Source organism: Podarcis erhardii (genome assembly GCF_964252035.2).
Source record: "Podarcis erhardii genome assembly, chromosome: 1".
Classification (NCBI taxonomy): domain Eukaryota; kingdom Metazoa; phylum Chordata; class Lepidosauria; order Squamata; family Lacertidae; genus Podarcis; species Podarcis erhardii.
In genome coordinates this window covers 68807158-68828883 of record NC_138497.1, presented here as the reverse complement: position 1 = coordinate 68828883, position 21726 = coordinate 68807158, and the positions used below count along the sequence as shown (strand labels likewise).

Here is a 21726-nt window from a genome sequence, read left to right as displayed (position 1 = left end):
CCACGCTCTGTTTCTTAACGAGTCACAGATTTAGTGTACCAACTAGCTGGAACGAGCCAAGCTGAGCAATGACTTGTTGCATTTATTTACCATTAACAGTGGCACCTTTTTATAAGGATTTATTGAAGGATCTAATCACACCCATAGTAGATACACTGCAAAACTATCGGGGACAAAATGATGCCAAAACAGTGGTTCATGCAGAATGGGAAACCTGTAATAAATCTGAAGTTTTTTTGAAACGGGAAAGTTGTACCTCACTCCATTTGAGCAGATGGAATAAATGGTTCAACTGGAGAGTTTTTTTCAGCACACTGGCCCAAAATTTATTATGCATCTTAGGGCAGCAGCACCAGAGGATTTACTTCACTGTATTCTTGAATATCAGCTTTATTAGAACCTTTATTAGAACCTTTACTAAGGAACATGAAATAATAGAGAATTTAAAAAAAGTTTACTACAAGGGGCTAATCTATGTGACATGAAAAGTAGTCTCCTTTGTGACAAAAGCCTCCAGCCTCAGGGAAAGGGATTTGGAATCCATTTCAGACAACCGATAGAATGAATTTATGTCCTTAGAACTGAGAAATCTATCTCCCCCTATTTTCATTTTTTTTGTTTTAGTAACAGTTAAAACATTCTGTATTATTTGGGGTTTCAATATATTTTGCTTTTATGCAGAATTTAAATGTAGGTTATATTCTCTTTTGATATGGTATACGACAGTGCTTTCTTTCTAGAAAAAGAGGTGCAGGTACTCACCGTGAAGTTGTTACAGTGCCACACTTTTAACAACAAAAAAGAGGTGCTTGTACTGCGTACCCTTCAGTACCCCCTGAAAAAAAGCACTGTTCTACCGATTAATTCAGTAAATTCTACTCCATTGGGTAGCTGCCTCTGTGGTTTTAGGCTTACCAGAAAAATGAATTTCTTATTCTGCTTTCATACCTGACAGTTCACACACATTTTTCCATATATGGAGCTTTTTAATCTGTGTTGGAAAAATTGCAAGCATAATCCACCTCTCTCATATAGCCATACAATCATATAAAGTTAGGCTGTTGGCAGTTGATACACTGAAATATGCATATTCTGTTTAATGGGACTTAATATACACCTAGCTATGTGCAGAGCTGAAATCTAAGATTTCAGATTAATATGAGAATACCTTTAAGAGAAGACAGAACAGAATTCATACCTTTTAAAATATGTCCTCTGCTTAATTTTGCATTTGTTCCTGAAAGATCAAGGCCATCTTTAAACCAGGGGGGTAAGGCCATGAAACTGCTGACTGTGCCACTGTGGCTTAATGTGATGTGCAAGATAACAGACTTGGATTGTTCACAAAACCTAATTCTGATGGAACCATCAATTTGTTAATAAAATGTGATGTGTTATTGATCATGATTTGACTGCTTACCTAAGGTAGAATGCAAAAGTTGTTTACCCTTGAGTTTTTTCCTCCCTAACCCAGTAGCTGCTTTTTTAATTTGTTTATGGAGATTATTTTAAAATATTAAATCACCTGTTAAATGAACTTTTGCTTGTTGCACAGTTCCACATTATCTGTCTCAGCAGCTGCTTATCTTTTCCTCCCCACTTGATTAGGAGGAAGCTTTACATGCTTTCATTCAGCCTGAGATCCTTGATGGCCCCAATCAGTACTTCTGTGAACGGTGCAAGAAGAAATGCGATGCAAGGAAGGTAATAAATGCCTTTTGACAGAACTCTGGACTAACTGGATATATATCCTTGATATTTATCATTGCCTTTATATCTTTTTTTTTGGCCTTATGTTTTTCAGGGCTTGCGATTTTTGCATTTCCCCTATCTGCTGACCTTGCAGCTAAAGAGATTTGACTTTGATTACACCACTATGCACAGGATAAAACTTAATGACCGTATGACATTTCCAGAAGAGCTAGACATGGGTTCATTTATCGACATTGAAGATGAGGTAACAAGCTGCATGCTGGTTGTGTTTTAAGAATTATCTTTATCTCTCAAATGTAGTTTTGTTGGCCTGAGTATCAAACAAAAATCATTTTGAAATCCATTCCCAGTGTCAAGCCCTAAACATATCATTTCCCCCTTTTTGAAATTCTTGCTAAACATTAAACACTGGCTTGTTGCTGTGATGCCTGGTTTTTAAAATTTTCAATCCCAGATGAAAACACCCATTAAAAAATATATCTAGGCCTGACTATGGAACCAAGTTGGTACTTCTTGCATCAAAGAGATTCACTGGTGGAAGAGTGATATTTGCCACTCTGCCCTGTCCCCGTCCCCCGCCCCCCCGCAAATACCTTCTTGTTCTGGAAGATTCTCCCAGCCCTCTGGAGATTATTCTCAGAGGGACTGGACTGCAAGATGGAGGGGGAAATGGCAGAAAATGCTCCCCCCCCCACTTCTGCTACAGGCTACCTCCGCTGGCTCAGAACCTCTTCTTTGATTACAAAGGGACACCACTGGCTGTAACCAGTGTTCTGAGCTGCCTGAAGTTAAATCTGCTTTGTTCTTTACTGGAACCTTGAGGTCCACCAACAGGATCCAGATGCAAAATAGTGGTCCATGGATGTAGGAATATAGTTTGAATAAAGGAACAGAGGAACCCTGAGCACATACAGAATAAAATTCCTGGCCTGAGTATCAGACTTGAGCTCATCATTCTTTCATGCCAAAAATCCAGATTTCTTTATTTCAGCAGGGATTTTTTTGGGGGGGGGTGGGGAGCAGCCTTTTAGCTGTTACTGTTACTCTTGTAAAACAACTAGAAACCCTTGCCAGTCTGCTGGAGAGCACAGAGTCCTCAGAGTTGATCTGCCTTCTGCTGACTCCTGTGCAAAAGGCTATTATTGTCTTGTCTAGTATCTTTATCCAAAGGGGTAGAAAAATCAATGAAGTGTAGCGACATCTTAGCAGCTAACAAATTTATTATGACACAGTTCTGCGAAAGCTTATGCCATGATAAATTTGTTCATTAAGGTGTGACCACAGCTTATTTTAAACTTTTATGTTACAATTGAACAGTTCAGAGGTCAGTGAACAGACAATGAAACCATGTGCAGAGGGTTCCCATGGGCATCTATAATGCCCTATTTTCCCTTGCCCCTACATGTACACATGTATGCAGGTAGTCCAAGGAATGAGAATAGGCACTCAAACCTATTTCCCCTGCCTCTGTTCATGCATATTTGGGGGTTTTGGGGATTTGGGAATCCACATTTGTACTTTGAACTTTGAATCCTAGTACTTTGAACTAGATTGGGTCTATGGAACTCTTTATGTTGAAGCATAAGAAATCTTAAGGAATGTGTCAAATGTTTTTGTAGTATTCAAGAGTACAGCACGAGCATTACATACAAAGTTCATCAGATGTATAGGTCCTTACTATTTTCTAAACTGCTTCTGGTTACTTATTTTTAAGAAGTCTCCTCAAACAGAAAGCTGCACTGACAGTGGCGCAGAGAATGAAGGGAGTTGTCATAGTGATCAGATGAGCAATGATTTTTCAAATGATGATGGGGTTGATGAAGGAATATGTCTGGAAAGCAATAGTGCTGCTGAAAGGATTTCAAAAGCTGCCAGTGAAAAGGTACCTTGTAAAAGTGGCTATGTGTTATTTGTTCCACCCAAAAATTGATCATGTTTTTAAAATGTATGCCTTATTGAGAGAGTTCTGTTATGCTATCAATGAATAATACATATTCCAGTATTTAGAACTGTAGAGGAATCTCAACTAGATCATCCAACCTCTGGTTAAAGACCTCCAAGAAAGAAGAGGCTACCACCTCCAATGAGAGTCTCTTCCACTGCTGAACAGCTCTTACTGTCGGAAAGTTCTTCTGATGTTTAGTGGGAATCTCCTTTATTGTCTCTTGAATCCATTGGTTTGGGTCCCAGCCTCTGGAAGAGGAGCTTCATCTTCCATGTGACAGCCTTTAGAGATTTGAAGATTGCTATCATATATCCTCTCAATCTCCTCTTTAGCGGGTTAAACATACCCAATTCCCTCAACTTTTCTTTATAAGTCTTGGTTTCCAGTCCCTTAATTATTTTGGTCGCCCTCATCTGCACACATTCCAACTTGTCAATATCCTTCTTAAATTGTGCCCAGTACACAGTACTCCTGGTGTGGTCTGACCAAGGCAGAATAGAGCGGGACTATTACTTCCTTTGATTGAAACTCGATATTTTTGTTGATGCCAAATCCCTTCGCAAGCTTACAGTGTAAAACTGACCTGTCAGATGTTGAAAATGCTGAAGGAAAACATGACTACGGCTTCATGACTGCCTAATGTTTGTAGAATAAAATGTATGGTCAAATCAAAATTGTAGTGCTTGGGTCAGAAGGCAGCACTAATCTTCATGATATCTACATAAAAACATGAGATACATAATGTGGAGATAGCAAAGTCATTACCCAATCTAGGAAAATTCCTTCCCCCAGATGTGACCGTTAGTTGTTTCATATAGTGAGTGCAAGGAGGAGGAACAGCAGTATTGGCTAAAGGTTACCAGTTTGCTATGAAGATGGAGCTGCTTCCCTACATCCACTGGCGGAGGAAGAGGAGTGCGGGAGGAGCGCACCACCCCCAGCAGCGCAATCCCGTTGGGGTGTCATCACAGTGGGTCCCCCCACCCGCACTGGGCGCCATGCCCCCAGGATGCGCACCAGCCCCACCCCCGCCTGCTCTCTGCCCCCCGGTGCCGGAGCATGAAGCTCCGCCATTGCCTACATCAATATAAAAACTAGCTGCTGTCCAGAAAACTTGGTATACAACTGGCTGGAATAATGTGTGTGAAATACTAGAAATGGTTCATAAGCTGTCTTCAGCGTCAGTACCACAATCCAATGCTGTTTACTATACTAATAAATTGGTGAAGGAAGAGAAATGGTTTAAATGTTTTTAGATGGTATTATGACTATGTTAGAGGACAGGGTCATAATCTGAAAAATTTCTACAATTTTTTAAAATGTGCTGTTCCAGAAGTATTCTGTTAGATACTCCTAGATGTTGGTTAAACGTCCATTGAAAGGAGTTACTTAATGGTGTGGTAGCTACTAAGGAATAAATTTGAAGTATTAGTACTAACCTTTTAGTGCATGGTTGCTATAATCAAGAAAGATACCGTCAAACTTGAACAAATCTTAAATTTTAATTTTATATAATCCTGCAAAAAAATTAATTGTAGCCTTTTTCTGAACAATATGTTTGTTTCTACCTTCTCACAGAATTCATTATTATATGAACTGTTTTCTGTCATGGTCCATTCGGGAAGTGCAGCTGGAGGCCATTACTATGCATGCATAAAATCGTTCACTGATGATCAATGGTACAGCTTCAATGATCAACATGTTAGCAAGGTAAGTTAATTGTCTTATATTCAGTTTCCAGTCTCTGAGACACAGTGCCTGCTCTCATGTAACTATAATGGCAGCACCTGTAAGCTAGTGGTACATATTGACAGGCTTGGGGTAGGGGATCATGAAGATTGCAGTTCAACAAACCATTCAAATTTCAAAGCAAATGCAGTTAATTCTCTATACTGCAGGTTGGAAAGGACTGTGGCAGACTGCCTTAAGATAGTCCTATAATGCAGTTTATTCCGCATAGTGCAGGGTAGGGTCTGAGCAGACTTGCCACAACATTGTAGCATTTGTCTAGAGACATTAGATGGGGGTTGGGCTAAAGTGGAGAGAATAGCTTATATCAGCCCTGTAGTGTAGCCCATAATTAATATTGCAGTTTAGATATACTACTGTAGCTGACGAAGTAATTAACAAGGAAAATTATGTGCCATGTTTTCCCCTAGATAACTCATGAAGACATTAAGAAAACTTATGGCGGAACATCTGGAAGCAGAGGGTATTATTCCAGTGCTTTTGCAAGGTTAGGAAAGTTTAAATACACTATAAAACTTGTATAGTACAACTCAATTTTCTGAATTAATATAATTATATTCCGAGTTATGGATAAAAGGTTTCTCAGTATGTTCTGTTGACTACCTAGGGGTGAAATCAAAGTATTTTGAGGGAGGCGACACAAATCTTCGTCTCTCCTCCCTCAAAATACTTTGATTTCACCCCTAGGTAGTCTCTAGCCTAATCAAAGAGGTGGGTTTTTTTATTGCTAGGTCATGAGCTCTGCTATGCTAATTGTAAAAAGTGTTTGTGTTATTAAGACTTTGGTATGTTTATAAACATTTAGATTAGATATTGTGTGCAGGTGTGGGTTTTTCCCCATCCACAATAGATACTGACTCTGAAATCTTCCCAACAGCTCTACAAATGCATACATGCTTATATATAGACTGAAGGATACAACGAGGAATGCAAGTAAGTGGTGGTTTTCATAAATATAGTTTCATACATCACAACAACAAAAACTGCAGAAATGAGCCTCGGATTTAAGATCTCCGGGTTGATGGTTTTATGAGATTGATGGACTTATGCTGGGGACCGAAACCGGGGAGGGGATCTGGTGGAATGGAAATTGGGATCTTAAAGTGTATATAACATAATTTGTTTTTTGTTTTTTTTAATGAGAGTTGGGAAATTCGTGGAATGGAATCTTTTTTGACCTTAGGGAAACGTCTTAAGAATAAGTATAGATATTTAGGCTTGGATGGGAGTTAAGATTGGATAAAGTAAAAGTGGTTTTTAAAAACATTGTAAAATTAAGGATTTTGTTAGAAAGATGTTTGAAAAAGAAAATTATGTGGTTTTGGCAGAAATGACATAAAGGATTAAGTAAAAATGAATTGATGAAAGAGAGAATGTAAAATTACAGTATTTTAAAACAAACTATTAAGATAAAAACAAGGTTGGAAGGATTTGCTGAATTAACAATTTGAATTAGAATACAAAAACGGGAGGTGTGAGGAGGTCAAGGAAATAAGTTAAAGAAAGAAAAATATGTAAAGGTTTGATTTGCTCTTTTTTATCTTTTTTTTAAATGATTGTATTTTATCTTTTTTTCTTTTTGTTTTTTCTCTTTTTTCCCTTTTTGTAACCTTTAAAATTCTGAATAAATATTGTTTTTTAAAAAAACTGCAGAAATGAGTAAAGACAACTGTCTCTTTTAATATAAAAATTAATTCACATCCTCTCCATTTTTGTTTACTAAGTTTCCTAAGTGTTGCACATCAAGCTAAATACTTTTTAAAAAACACGAAACAAAAACTTCACAAAACCAGTGTCTTCACTTACACAAATACTTTTAAAATGCAAGTCAGGGCATGTTGTGGTAAAATGTTAAAACAGTACAACAGATAAAATTACATAGTGAATTTAAAGTTATGGTGTTTCTGCTGTTGGCCTTGAGATGGTCTTGAAGGCGCATGATGCAGCTCTACTGCTAAGGCTAATGGGATATGTGTCAGTACTGTTTATATGATAGGCTGCCTGGTGGTTTGATCTCTATTTTAGATGAAGAATAAGCAAAGTACTGAACGTTCTGAAAGAGTAGCTCATTTGAACTTTTGCCTATTTGCATTGTTAGAGTTCCTAGAAGTGACTGAATATCCAGAGCACATTAAAAGACTTGTAGAAAAAGAAAAGGAGTTGGAAGAACAAGAAAAAAGACAACGTGAAATAGAGCGCAATACTTGCAAGGTTTGTTCTGACATGTTTCATCTCAATAGAATTTTTGCTTTCACAGTAGAATTTGTGGTGGGATTGTGCATTGACCCCCCCATGGAAATCAGTCAAGACTCAATCCCAAATTAAGACAGCCATCACCAACCTAGGGCTCTCCAGATGTTGTTGGGCTGCTACTCCCATCAGCTCCTGTGATTTTCTTCTTCATTTAAACTATAAAAATGATTAAGTTAGAGAGGAATATTAAGTATTATTTATGTATTAGTTAAATTTCTATACCGCCCTTCATCTGAGAATCACAGGGCAGTTTACAATATAAAATAGGTATCATATAGTTAGTTGATAGGCAGCAATATTTTTCTTTGGAAAAATGGAGATCAGCAACAATACCAACTTAATGGAGAGAAAGAAATGTGAGCATTTTTCTCTCAATAGCCATGTTAACTCATTATATGGGATTTAAGGCAGAAGGCAAGCGAAGAAAAGCTAAATTTGCAGCAAATAGGCAGCCATTTGTTGGAAACTAGCAAGGATTTAGTGCTAATCCAAATCTATCATACTTTTACAATATTTTGAAGTTGGGTTTTGTGGGGATGGTTGAGCTATTATTTAATCTGTTGTCAAAAGGTTATGATCTAGATTCTTGGTGCTTTTTTCCTCTGCTTTTTCACTTCAATTCCCATTGAAATTGAATGCATGTTTCTAATTAGGCAGTGTTTTTTCATTAAAGAAAAATAAATTAATCTACAAATTCCAGTAGTTTCACAGAAATTCTTTTGTAGAGCCAAAATGAACTATTTTTTTTATTTGCATGAAAATATTACAGAATTCATGAGTGTGAATAAATGCATCTCTTCAGTTTGCAAGAAACACGCACTGAGTTACGGGAGTTTTTAACTCTAACCAGAAATTCCCTTTTAATGTGAAGAGATGACTTTCTGTAGCCTGTAGTATTTGTCTCCACAAAAGAGGTGTAATATATGCACATCAGTTACATCAGTGGTCATTGATACCTGAATTGTCTGCATGTTCCCGCTTGATGCTGTGCTAACAAATTACTGTTACACTATAGATTTCTAGGGACCTAGTACAGTAGGTCTAAATTTTCATTAATTGCCTTGTCTGACAATTGCCCAGTTAAGAGTTCCAGTAACCGTAGTTTTATTAGGCTAAGAACAAGCTATATGCCTGCATGCTTTTCTTCAACCCCCCCCCCATCTTCCCTTTGTGAACCCACCTTCTGCTCAAAATGATTGTGTATAGAGCATATTTCTCTAAACATTGCTAGATACTACTACTGCATTTTTATAATTTCATAGATCATACCTATCAAATGTATTCAAATCTATTTGACTTGATCCTTTTGTTTATGACTATACAGATAAAATTGTTCTGTTTGCATCCTGTAAAACAAATAATGATGGAGAATAAACTAGAAGTTCACAAGGACAAGACTCTGAAGGAAGCTGTCGAGTTAGCCTATAAGGTACAGTATAATGTATTTCAGATTGTAATTTATACACTGGGTATAAATCCATGTATTCATGGTAAACCTTAACTAATTAGCTCAGTCTTCATTAGACAATAACAACACTGAAAGTAGAGTTTTCCTGGTCCACTTTTTAGTAGGGCTGAGGGGAATCTTGACATGTCTAGACTGAGCATGCAAACATCTCTTAACATTATATTTATTTCTCATATTTTCTTAAACTCACGGTGGCTAGAACCAGTTGATCAAATTGTAAAACTTGAAATAATAGTTCCCTTTTACTCCAGTTTTGACTGAATGCTTGCTCAGAATTACTGTACATTTCAAGGAATTATTCTTCATCTTTGCATTAGATAATGGATTTAGAAGAAGCGGTTCCCCTGGATTGCTGTCGTCTTGTTAAATATGATGAGTTCCATGACTATTTGGAGCGATCATATGAAGGAGAAGAGGACACTCCAATGGGAATCTTGCTTGGAGGTGTTAAATCAACATACATGTTTGATCTACTCCTGGAAACAAGGCGACCTGACCAAGCTTTCCAGTGTTACAAACCTGGTGGTAAGTAATATTTCTTAAAGATTCCCTGTGTATGACTAAGAAGCATTAATTCCTTCAATAAACATGCTTAATTTAGCTAAACTGAGAGATCTTTGAATCAATCTTCTGAAATCATTTTATAAAATTATGCTATGTGCTTTCTCTGAAGAGAAATTAATTTATGTACTAAATGGCTGTAGCTGTTGAAATGATGATCTTTCTTCTTTTCATGTAATGTGTCTTCATGTGTGATAATTTATTTTCTTATTTTGATAGAAGTCATGGTAAAAGTTCATGTTGTTGACCTAAAGCAAGAAACTGTGGCTCCTCCAATTAGTGTTCGTGCTTATTTGAACCAGACAGTTACGGAATTTAAGCATCTCATTTCGAAGGTAAATCAATTGCATCATCTTGTGTTATTGCAAAGTTCACTCTTGCATGGCATTTGTGTTTTATAAAGATATAGCAATATCTATATTTTATAAAATGTACCCTGAACAGAAATTATATGCAGATTATCTTTTCATAGTCAGCTTGCAAAAAACGATTAACAGTATCTTATTTCTTTTGGCCTCCTTAGACTGTACATTTGCCGGCTGAAACAATGCGGGTTGTGCTGGAACGTTGCTACAATGATTTGCGTCTCCTCGGTGTGGCTAACAAAACACTTAAAGCTGAAGGCTTTTTTAGGAGCAATAAAGTAAGATTTTATGTTAAATTAGTTTTGTCTTGGGAAGTGCTAATGTTGTTTCTTAAATCCACTGTATGTCAACATGTGTTTTTTAAAAACCTATATCTCAAATGGCATATGAAAACAAAATGAGATGGGGTGGCTTTCAAAGAATAACCATTGTCTAGATTTCAGCAGTATTGGCTAAGACCATAGACCTGTCCTGTAAGAATAACTTAATTGACAGGTGCATCCTTTGTGTATTTCCATATCTGAGTGCTCTATACATAAACTCCTTATGAAACAGAATTTTTCTTCTTCATTTCATCTCTATATTTTAGGTATTTATTGAAAGTTCAGAGTCTCAGGATCGACAACTGGCATTTACAGATTCACAGTTATGGAAACTCCTAGATCGGCATGCAAATACAATCAGACTGTACGTTTCATTACCAGAACAATCTCCTGCATCACAGTTCAGGCGGACAGTTTTACAGAAAGCCAGTGGAGACTCTGGAAATCTAGATGAAATATGTGAAAGAGTGAAAGGACCTCTAGGTAATATGAAATCAGTAGAAGCTATCCTAGAAGAAAGCACTGAAAAACTTAAAACCTTATCTCTACAGCAGCAGCAGCAAGAAGGGGATAATGGAGACAGTAGCAAGAGCACAGAGGCAAGTGACTTTGAAAACATTGAATCTCCTTCAAACGAGGTAGACTCATCAGTATCAGCAGAAAACCGAGAACTTGAAAACCAAATACAGGTTTCTGATCCAGATAATTTCCAGTCAGAGGAGCGATCAGATTCTGATGTGAATAATGACAGGAGTACAAGTTCGGTGGACAGTGATATTCTTAGTTCCAGTCACAGTAGTGACACATTGTGCAATGTAGACAGCGCTGCTATACCCTTGGCCAATGGACTTGACTCACACAGTATAACAAGCAGTCGGAGATCCAAAGCCAACGAAGGGAAAAAAGAAACATGGGATACAGCTGAAGAGGATTCTGGAACCGACAGTGAATATGATGAAAGTGGGAAGAGCAGGGGAGAAGCACAATATATGTATTTCAAAGCAGAGCCCTACGTTGCAGAAGAAGGTTCGGGAGAGGGGCAAAAATGTATGTATGAAAGGCAAAACATATGTTTTGAAATGTACATTTTTATTATTTTACGTTTGCATGCCTCCTTTCAACAAAATTTGTAAATTTACCCGCACACGTATTTACATAATGGAGAAAGATGCTCCTAGATACTCAGAGTGATATCCAATTTTGGCTCACCAGATGTAACAGATCTTTCCTTTCCTCTTATACACTGTACAGTCCGCTGCATCCCTGTAACTAATTTGGAGGATCTGGTCCAGGGGTCAGGAAACTTTTTTAGCAGGGGGCTGGTCCACTGTCCCTCAGACCTGGGGGTGGGGGGCGGCGGACTATATTTTGAAGGAAAAAAATGAACGAATTCCTATGCCCCACAAATAACCCAGAGATGCATTTTAAATAAAAGGACACATTCTACTTGTGTAAAAACATGCTGATTCCCGGACCATCCACGGGCCAGATTTAGAAGGCGATTGGGCCGCATCCGGGCCTTAGGTTGCCTACCCCTGGTCTGGTCCCTCAATCCTCTAGAGCAGATTTTGGAGGTCTGCAGAGAGCTGCAGGATATGGAGGCCCCACTGTGCAAGTGAAAATCTGTTGTATTGACCCTGCTGGATATTGCCTTTAGAAGAACATAAGAGAATGAGGTGTGGGGAATTTTCTACTGCCCAATATTTTATTGGAAACCTGCACGGCTAATCTTCATATTTTGGCAGAGTATTTGCATTTGAGTGAAAATGGTAGGTGCCATTCTGTAGTTGACAGGAAATGCTGCAAATATGCTGTGCCTCTTCTGCATGACAAAAAAGGGGGAAAGTTAGAGACAGTTCCTTTTCGGGAGGAGGGATGACATCCTTCCCAAACTCTTGGACCTGTGTGCCTGTAATTTGGCAAACATGATTCATTTTGAAAGGGCAACTATGCCTATAAAGTTTATCTACTTCTGTCAAAAAGAAAAGTGTCAGGCTTTGTTTGGTTTTTGTTTCCTAATACAGTAGTACCTCAGGTTACAGATGCTTCATATTACAGACTCCACTAACCCAGAAATGGTACCTCGGGTTAAGAACTTTGCTTCAGGATGAGAACAGAAATCGTGTGGCGGTGGCCCAGCAGCAGCGGGAGGCCCCATTAGCTAAAGTGGTACCTCAGGTTAAGAACAGTTTCAGGTTAAGAACGGACCTCTGGAACGAATTAAGTTCTTAACCCAAGGTACCACTGTAGTGAATGGGGGTAGGGTTAGCAAAGCAGATATGAACATCCATTCCATTCTACACGTTGCTGAACTGGGGTTCACAGTCTGCACTTAGTGGAGAGCACTTGAAGATGATTCACTTGACACTGCTACATTACAGGAGTAGCATAGTAGATATTAGCAAGTATACATTATGCACAAAGAATTCCATTGGGTTTCTTTCTTTCTTTCTTTCTTTCTTTTTTGCTTTAGGGCTATTGATTCATGTTGATAAAAGAATTACGCTCTCTGCCTTCAAACAACACTTGGAGCCTTTTGTTGGCGTTCCATCTTCTCAGTTTAAGGTCTTTCGAGTTTATGCCAGCAATCAGGAGTTTGAGAGTGTTCGGCTGAATGAGACCCTTTCATCCTTTTCAGATGACAACAAGGTTAGCAAAATATGCTGTTAAATACTGAAATGCATGTAAATAATCCCCAGAATATGGGGATTATTCAGATATTTTGCATGTGAAGCATTTGTCTCTGTGTTGCAATATAGGGACTTAGTAGCTACATAGGAAAAACCACATTCTACAACTAGGGTAATTTATGAAACTTTGTTAACTATATATATATATATATATATATATATATATATATATATAAACTGTATTTTCTATTCACCTTGCTTGTAGCTAGATGACTTGGGTGGGCCATCTAACCCAAATAGTATATTCCACATTAAAAAAAAATATCCCTGACTTGAGTCTGTTGAACACCCTTTTTAAAGCTTCTTGCCACACCTTCCTTCACCCTCCTAAAATCTGAGACTCTAAATTTTGTAGTGCAACCATTCCCTCATGCCTGTAATATCAAAATACCAAAAATCTGTGGGCCTTCTGGTGGTTATGATTCTTGCTGTATTGACTAAGGGCATCGACTTGACCCCCACATTGTTGGGATGTATCGTGTGATGTGTCGTCACATTCCACGTCACGTGTCCCGCTCCCACCTAGCTGCTAGCGCTTGTGTGCCAGGCCAGGATGCGCAGGCATCCTGCCACCGAGATGCTGGTGCTTGCACACTGGGTGGGGAATGGGGAGTGCGGAGCTGTACTCTGTGCTCGGCCTCCTCCCCGCACAATATCGGGTGGGGAAAAGACAGCAAAGTGCAGCCGCCAGGCTCCACACTCGGCCTCCTCTTGCCCATGCAACATCAGCAAGGAGGTGGAGCAGGCCACAGGATTTTGAGGGAGCCCAGGCCCTTTCTTGAAAAATTTGGGGGGGCTGAAGACTCCACAGCCCCCGCCACTTGACACGCCTGGTATTGACTATATTCTATATTGATGATAACAGCTAACATCTAATCTTGTTTCTATTTTTCCCACCCCTAATTTAAAAGATAACAATTCGGCTTGGGAGAGCATTGAAGAAAGGTGAATACAGAGTCAAGGTTTATCAGCTCTTGGTAAATGATCCAGAGGTAAGTAAAGCTTGAAAAAACTTGTGTTTGGGCTAGCTTATCATCTGAAAGTTGACCATTTACAGTTTAATTATTTGAGTATGTGCATCATCTTTTTATGGGAGCCAGTGTGACAAAAAACAGAAATTATCTCTGGGAAAAGTTGTGCATTTAACATATAAATTGTGGCATGAATCTGTTGTCACTTAGTTGCAACAGATTCATGCCACAATTTATATGTTAAATGCACAACTAACAATAATTGTTAACAATAATTGGTTAAACGATTGATGTTGAGTTCGTACAACACAAGACAGTGACATGTGTTTTCCTTAATCATTAAATGGACATGACACATAACAACAAACCAGTAATTTGCACTTTTTAAGAATTGCATTGCTTTATTACTGAGTTCTGCATACTTGATAAACAGAAATCCTAAATAGTCTTTGTCACATTGGTGGTGATCATGTGTGGAAACCATGGAGGCTATGGCAGCAGCCCTGTATTTTATAACTCCACCTTTTATGAGTGTCTCAGAGAGTGATTTCTCTAATAAGCTTAATAATTTTACATTTGTTTTCGCAGCCCTGTAAGTTTCTTCTAGATTCTGTTTTTGCTAAAGGAATGACTGTGCGGCAGTCAAAAGAGGAGCTACTTCCTCAGCTCAGGGAACAGTGTGGACTAGATCTGACTATTGACAGGTAAATCACACTACAGTGAAGTTTATGTGAGGTGCCTAAAGCCTGAACTCAAGATACTTATAAAAAATGGGGTACTGTTGATTTTTGCCATTTAAAGCAAAAAGTATGGGGAAATGCTACTTTTTTTATTACGTGTTTTAAAATTAAATATTGAGCAAATATAGTGTGACATGGGAAACCTAGTAGCACACAATATCTGTCTTTGCATCAGACTTTATATTGTTTCTCATGGAACAAAAACTTTGCTCCATTTCTGCAAGTTCAAACATTATCCTAAAAAACAAAGGATTCCATATGGATATTGAAAAGTATCCTCTTAGCTGAAATTGGCTAAGTGCTTGTAGTAGAACACATGACCTTTCCCTAATGTAAACAAGGCATTATTCAGATTAAATACTGTGGCCTTAATCTTGATCATGGTTTTGTTTATGGACATATGCTAACATTTCTGCAAATCTTTTTCCTGTAGATTTCGCCTGAGAAAGAAGACCTGGAAAAATCCAGGAACTGTGTTTCTTGATTATCATGTTTATGAAGAAGACATTAATATTTCAAGTAACTGGGAGGTTTTCCTAGAAATACTTGATGGTAATAAGATTGCACAGTAAAAATTATTTAGCTTAAACTGTTGGAAGTCTTTTAATTGTACCAGAATTAGCTAGCTATATTATCAGAAAATTATCGGTTTTTTAAAAACACATTTTAGTGAGACCAAGTGCAACCAATGTGTATTAATGTATTATAGTAATTCAAAAGGGACAAATGAGTGGCAGGAGCTGTATTAAATTTCTTGACTGTGTGAGTGAGATGTCTTAGCATAATCAGTTTTGAGAGATTCATATACAGGGAGGAAGTTAAAATTAGAAACTAGATTTAAAACCTATAAATGTTATTCATGGTTATCCTTAAAGAATTTGTGAATATCTGTTCTGCAAATAGTTTTTAATTGAGACTACATAATATTAAATTCTGTATCTGTGGAACTACTTGCTCAAAGTCTTTACATTATCTCAAATATTTTCTTTTAAAAATTAATGTCTATTTTTAGTGACACTTATCCAGAGATATACGAAAGTTCATACCCTGTACAAAGTATCTCTTTATAATACACCAGAATAAAAGAAATCTAAAAAGGAACAGAAGCAAAAAGATGGAAAGGAAAGAGGGGGTGGGGAGACAAAAGAGAAAATGAAAAAAGATAAAAATATTTCTGGTTCTCTGTTCCTCAGCTAAATATAGTATGCCATTAGCATCTAATTATTCTATTTTCTATAAGCCATTTTTTTTTCAATCTTCAAATCCAGATATTGCAAGTTCATTTTCTCTTATGCAAAATGTCCTTGTATTTCCAATAAATGATTTTTCTTCAATTAAACACATTAACTTTGCCATCTCAGCTAATAAGTTTATCAAATCTTCAGGAGCAGAAAAAATGAAATCTATGTCACAGCTTGCTGTTCTGTCAAGAAGGTGGAGGCCATCAGAGATGAAGCTGGATCCATTTCAGGAAGTAGTTTTGGAGAGCAGCAGTGTTGATGAATTAAAAGAAAAGGTAAATTAGGTCCGGGTGGCCGGGGGGGAGGGGGGAGTCATCCAACACCCTACCTGCTAATTGTGGTCAGGGCAGCTTTTGTTCTTTTTACCTCTCCTATTGACACCAAAACACATTTTTCAACTCAAGAGTTGTCACATTTATTTATGAGCAACTTCTGAGGATTGCATGCCAGTGGTAGATGGGGTCAGAGGCAAAGGTGGGCAGAAAAATGTATGTGACTCTAATTCAGCCATATAGAAGTCAGAGGTTTCTATATGCACACACTTCTTGCTGTCTTCCATTTCAAACAATCAAGAGTGATCAGTCTAAGGATACATTGTAGCCAGAAAAGAGCACTTGGAAGAGCAGGATGAGTGAGGGATGTGGACTGGGGGGAAAGGATGTGATCTAGGAAAAGTCCCAAGGGCTGAATAGAGAGGCCTGGATTGCCATATTGGGCCCCCGGTTCTGAGTTCCTTGCCCCTTCTGTAGTTAATTGATTAACCCCAACTGGAGGGAAAATTAACTATGTTGCTGTACATCTTTCCATATCCATCCTATGTGATGGTGACCTCTGTTCTTCCCCACATGGAAGTCATTCAACAAACTGAGGCTTAATCCAGACGAGACACATGCTGATGGTGGTTAGTTATGTTGATAGGGGCTGAGAAGTTCACATATCCATGTAAAGATCATACTTGCAGTTTGCCAACAGAGGTTTTGTTCGGTATTTACAAATGGCATTCAATATGTGAAAAGCTGCACTTCTTAGGATTTTGTGCTGATTGTTATGTCAAGTCTTGACACTTGAAGCCCTGATGTCCCTGGTAGCAAGAAGTAGCTTCTTCTAGATTCAGCTAGCTGGAGGCTTCAACTAGCCTTGAAAATAGCTTGGCCACAGTGATCCATGATTTGGTAGCCCTCCAGTTGGATTACTGTAATGGGTTATATGTGGGGCTGCCCTTGAAGACGACAAGGAAACTTCTGTTAGTACAGTACTTGCTGCCTGTTCATTTCCAAGTCCAAGTATTTTAAAGCTCTAAGCAATTTGGGTCTGAAATGTCTCCTGTCAAGCCATCCTGCCTATATCCTTAAGATGTTTGGGGACTTTCTCTTGAGTCCTTGGCAGAGTTTTGTATGTATGTACTAAGGAAAAAATTCATTCTGCAGTGGCAGACATGCTTGAGACATTTTTCTCAGCCCTGCCATTTATGAAGGGTTATGTTGCCTCAATCTTTTTAGTTTTTTTTATTTTGTTGCCTCTGTATAAATTGCATAATGAATATTGTATTGTATTTGTATGTGGATTTAATGTCTTATTGTATACTATATTCAATGAACATTTAGAAATATTTTAAATAACATTTTGTGTAGAACTTTAAATGTGCATAAAACATAAATGCAATTTGTGATAACAAATCTGCTACTTTATCTCTTCATCAAATAAATCTGGCACTGAATTTTTTTTACAGCTTAGTGAAATAAGTGGAATCCTTTTAGAAAACATTGAGTTTGCAAAGGTGAGAATTTTATTTTTCTCTTAATCCTGCAGTGCTTTTTTTAACATGAAAGCCCATTGCTATGCACTAGCTGTTTGACACAAGCGTCTCTGTACTCATACCATAGTGGATGGTATGCTAAATCCTCTGTTCTGGGGAGGAGAGTAAATGGCGAGCAGGGGTCTGGATGATGAGCGCTTTCACTGATGGTCTTACAGTATCTGCAGTTGCCCATGTATGTATCTTCTTGTTGTATAGATGCTCTTTTTGCTAAGGTGCTTTGTTCTTTCCAGGGCAGAGGAACATTTCCATGTGAGATCTCAATTTTAGAAATACATCAGGATTTGGATTGGAATCCTAAGGTTTCAACACTGAATGTATGGCCTCTCTACATCTGTGATGATGGAGCAGTGATTTTTTATAGGTATGCCTTTCTGTTGTTGTTTTTTAAATACATTGAAAAACATAGTAATTGTTTAGTACTAAACCAATAACAAAGTTGAGGCTGAAATTCTCCCCCCCCCCAAACAAACCTCCAGTGGAGCAGTGTTTTAGAGTAGTCAGGAATGGTCAGTGGATTGTGCACAGGCACTCGTTGCAATCAGCCTGCCCAAGTCTGGTGATCCTGCCACCTCTGATTAAATTAAACTTCAGTGTGTTCTTAACCCTGCTTTCCAGATGTTGCTATCTGTGGGGAAGCTATCACATTAGGCACCATACAAGTGTCATCAGATCTGCTGTGCCCACCACCAGACTTCCAACTAAATAGAGATATTGTGTCAAAACACTTTTTGTGCACCGTTGCCACTGTTCAAGCATTGTATGTGCAACTACTGTGGTAACTAAAATACACAAGTGGCAGAGTATGCAGCTCTTTGCAGTTATGCCCGTTCACATACCACCAGTGAAGTACTGACAACTGGGTCTTTTCCTCAGTGCAACTGGTCCAAACATTGGCTCTTACTCAGAGTTCTGCATATCTATTCAGAGCAGATGTCAAAGTTGATTCTCAAATTGCTTACCGTATCCTTTCAGAGTCTCGGGTTGATGATGATGGATTTGGGATAGGACTATTGCTTCAGGGGGACCACATGGAGAAAAGCTGTCTTTATCTAGCATTCATCTACTACCATGATGTGTCTAGCATTATGCAAAGAATTTTTTAAAAATCTTTTGACTATGCCTTAGATTAAAAATGAGCAAGCCCTATTTATTTAAAGTGCATTATTATGGAATTTAAAATTGTTGTATTTATATAAAAGGGATAAAACTGAAGAAGTGGTGGAATTGACGGAAGAGCAGAGAAATGAGTTAATGAAAAAAGAAAGCAGCAGACTTCAGAAAACTGGACACCGTGTGACCTACTCCCCCCGTAAAGAAAAAGCATTAAAAATATATCTGGATGGAGCACCAAATAAAGATTTGACTCAAGACTGATATTTCAGCATTTTCCCTGGGGAATTTTTTGTTACATGAGAGAGGTACACTACTACTGTGTAGTGCCGTTATGGCAGGACATTAGGTGTAAAGACACCAGCACTGATTGGTAAAACTGCAGCCCAATCAAGCTCAGTGCCCAGTCAGGTCACTGTTTGATTTGGAATCATGTTGTGCACTATAGTCAAATGTACTGTAAAGATAAAAGGGATGTGCAAATAAACAAAACGAAACAAAAAATGGGGCGGGGAGGGGTAATGAGCAAATCGACCATGTGCACATAGCAGTAGCTAGTAAACTAGCCTCAAACAGGATATTCATAGCTTGATAATAAAAGCTGTGCAAAGGCCATGAATGAATTCTTTTCTGTTTTGTTTCACTGATGCACACATTACCTCATTGAAGATTTCTGAAGTAAATGTGACAGTGGCTTTTTGAAAAGCTCAAGAGTGGAAATGTGATGGAATTGGCAGAATCCAACCCTTAAAAGTTAACATTTTTATCTGAATCTTGTTAAGATTTCTCTTCTACAAAGCAGGACATCTCTGAAGTAAAAAGAATAAATAAATGTATTTTTTAGCAGAAGTTACCATTACCAGCAGATGGTGTTTCATTTTGGAGCAGTGTTGTAACCAATTTTTATTTAGGTTATGAATAACAGGTGACTTCACTGTTCCATTCAGTGTGTAAATACAACTCTGTCCTGAGTTAGCAGAACTACATTTCAGCTGCTTACTATGGTATTTCTCTTCACATATCAATATTCACTGTATACATTTAAAAGTATAGCTGCCTATTTAAATTTGTATTCATTTTGTGTTTGGCAAATGCTGGGTACTTAGATTTGTAATTTTCCCTTGTTACTGAGTTTTTGGGGGTGGGTTTTTGGGTCAGCTACTTATTTTTGTACATTTTTGTTTTTGAGCTCTTACAGGTTTGGATCTTCTAGTACCATTAGAAGTCATACTTTATTTTTCTTTGGAGTTGATCATAGTTTTTATATGTAGCTTTTTAAAAAGTTGGACATCTCCCAGTATAAATTATCCAGTAGTTCAGGAGTGGTACAGATTGATGCAGTAAACATGATTTCATTTGCAAAGCTTAGACAAGTAAGATTTTGCTTTGCTATGTTAAGATCAATTACAAACAATTCTATAGAAGGTTGTCCTTTTTTCAGAAATACCATCTAATTTATATCAATAAAAGGTTTTGGTAAACTTTTCCATGCCAGATGCTGTTTACAACAATGAACATGCCAATAAAACATTTGTTCATTCTGTTATTTTAATAACATTTCTCTGGACTTCTTTTAATACTGAAAATATTTCATCTAGTGTTCATGATGCCACGTTTTTCTTTTTGGATTTAATTTTCAAACTAAAGGTCTACTTAAAAGTATGCAGCCTGCAGAAATTATCAATGCCCTGCAGCAGATTATGGAAGAAAGTCACATGCAGCTTGGTGTCAGTTCTATGCTTTCAACATGCAGTTTTGAGACAAGGGTTTCAAGTTGCAATTCAGAGTGCTGCAAGAGCCAGATCAATCACCTTTTTTAAAAATGGTGATGCTAGACCGCAGGGCTGAACCAAATAAGGAACAAAATGATGTTCCAAGTAATTTGAGCATCAGATTTCAAACCCACCTTCCTCTTGCTATTTAAGTGTTATAACAGACTTATGATCTTTAAATAGTTGAGCGAGGGGAGGGGAGAGCAAGGACTTGGTTCAAGAAGGTAGCTTTCTTACAGCCAATTAGGGATGGGTATGGACTGGACTGGACAGACTGCTATTGCCAGGCATGCAGGTGCATTCTATGTGGGGGAAATGACTGCAGAAGTTAAGTATTACATGTTACATCTCACAGCCAGATGCTTTTAAAGAGTATGGTCTCTTGCAAACTCCCCTTATCTGACTATGCCTGCTTTGAAATTAACACACTTTGGAGGTTTCTGCATAGATATTGAATTGGCATTTTGATAGTTATCTGGCAACTACACTCTGTCTTGGCATCTTTTTAAAAAAGGGGTTTCAGTACCTTCCTTAGAAAACATGAAGAGCCTGCCCTTAGCTGTAATATAGAATAAAGTTACCTGCCACAGTATTTGTAACTCAGCTTTGACATAGTCAATTCCCCTTTTTCTCTTTCATACTGGAGCGAGCTGGGTTCTGTTTCTACTCTAGGCTCCAAATGCAAGAGTTCCACCTATAGTCTACTATGTGCGAAATATTATCTGTAGTGATGTTATTTGAAATAGGGCTGCCAGACATCCAGATTTTCCTGGACATTACCAGGATTTCAAAGGCAGAATTCACATCCGGGGGAAATTTCTGAAAGGCGGTTCTTTGTCCTGTATCTTAGGCAAGTCAATAGAAAAATCACAATTTTATGGCATTTTTGTAACAAAAAAACCTTAACAACTTTGGGGTCTTCCTAAAGTTTAAAAGGTCTCACAACAGGTTTAGGATAAATTACTTGTGAAGTTTGGACCTGGTGGTTCTTAGCATTATTCAGGAA

The 21726-nt window shown here is 37.9% G+C and overlaps 1 protein-coding gene across 3 annotated transcripts in view; it reads left to right on the top strand.

The window, feature by feature from the left end:
• The window catches only part of USP47 (ubiquitin specific peptidase 47), a 47293-nt gene extending 26790 nt beyond the window's left edge, over window positions 1-20503 (top strand). For 2 of the 3 annotated variants that reach the window (XM_081840130.1, XM_081840132.1), the window contains 20 exons: window positions 1609-1704; window positions 1805-1957; window positions 3428-3595; window positions 5237-5368; window positions 5818-5894; window positions 6285-6340; window positions 7506-7618; window positions 8985-9089; window positions 9446-9653; window positions 9909-10024; window positions 10213-10332; window positions 10644-11424; window positions 12851-13026; window positions 13979-14059; window positions 14627-14742; window positions 15212-15330; window positions 16164-16294; window positions 17749-17796; window positions 18069-18199; window positions 19038-20503. In XM_081840130.1, coding sequence (XP_081696256.1) covers window positions 1609-1704; window positions 1805-1957; window positions 3428-3595; window positions 5237-5368; window positions 5818-5894; window positions 6285-6340; window positions 7506-7618; window positions 8985-9089; window positions 9446-9653; window positions 9909-10024; window positions 10213-10332; window positions 10644-11424; window positions 12851-13026; window positions 13979-14059; window positions 14627-14742; window positions 15212-15330; window positions 16164-16294; window positions 17749-17796; window positions 18069-18199; window positions 19038-19212 — 3102 coding nt within the window. In that variant the 3' untranslated portion in view covers window positions 19213-20503. The remainder of the gene's footprint in view (window positions 1-1608; window positions 1705-1804; window positions 1958-3427; window positions 3596-5236; window positions 5369-5817; window positions 5895-6284; window positions 6341-7505; window positions 7619-8984; window positions 9090-9445; window positions 9654-9908; window positions 10025-10212; window positions 10333-10643; window positions 11425-12850; window positions 13027-13978; window positions 14060-14626; window positions 14743-15211; window positions 15331-16163; window positions 16295-17748; window positions 17797-18068; window positions 18200-19037) is intronic. The other variant, XM_081840131.1, reaches the window with a different exon arrangement.
• The last annotated feature ends 1223 nt before the right edge of the window (window positions 20504-21726 follow it).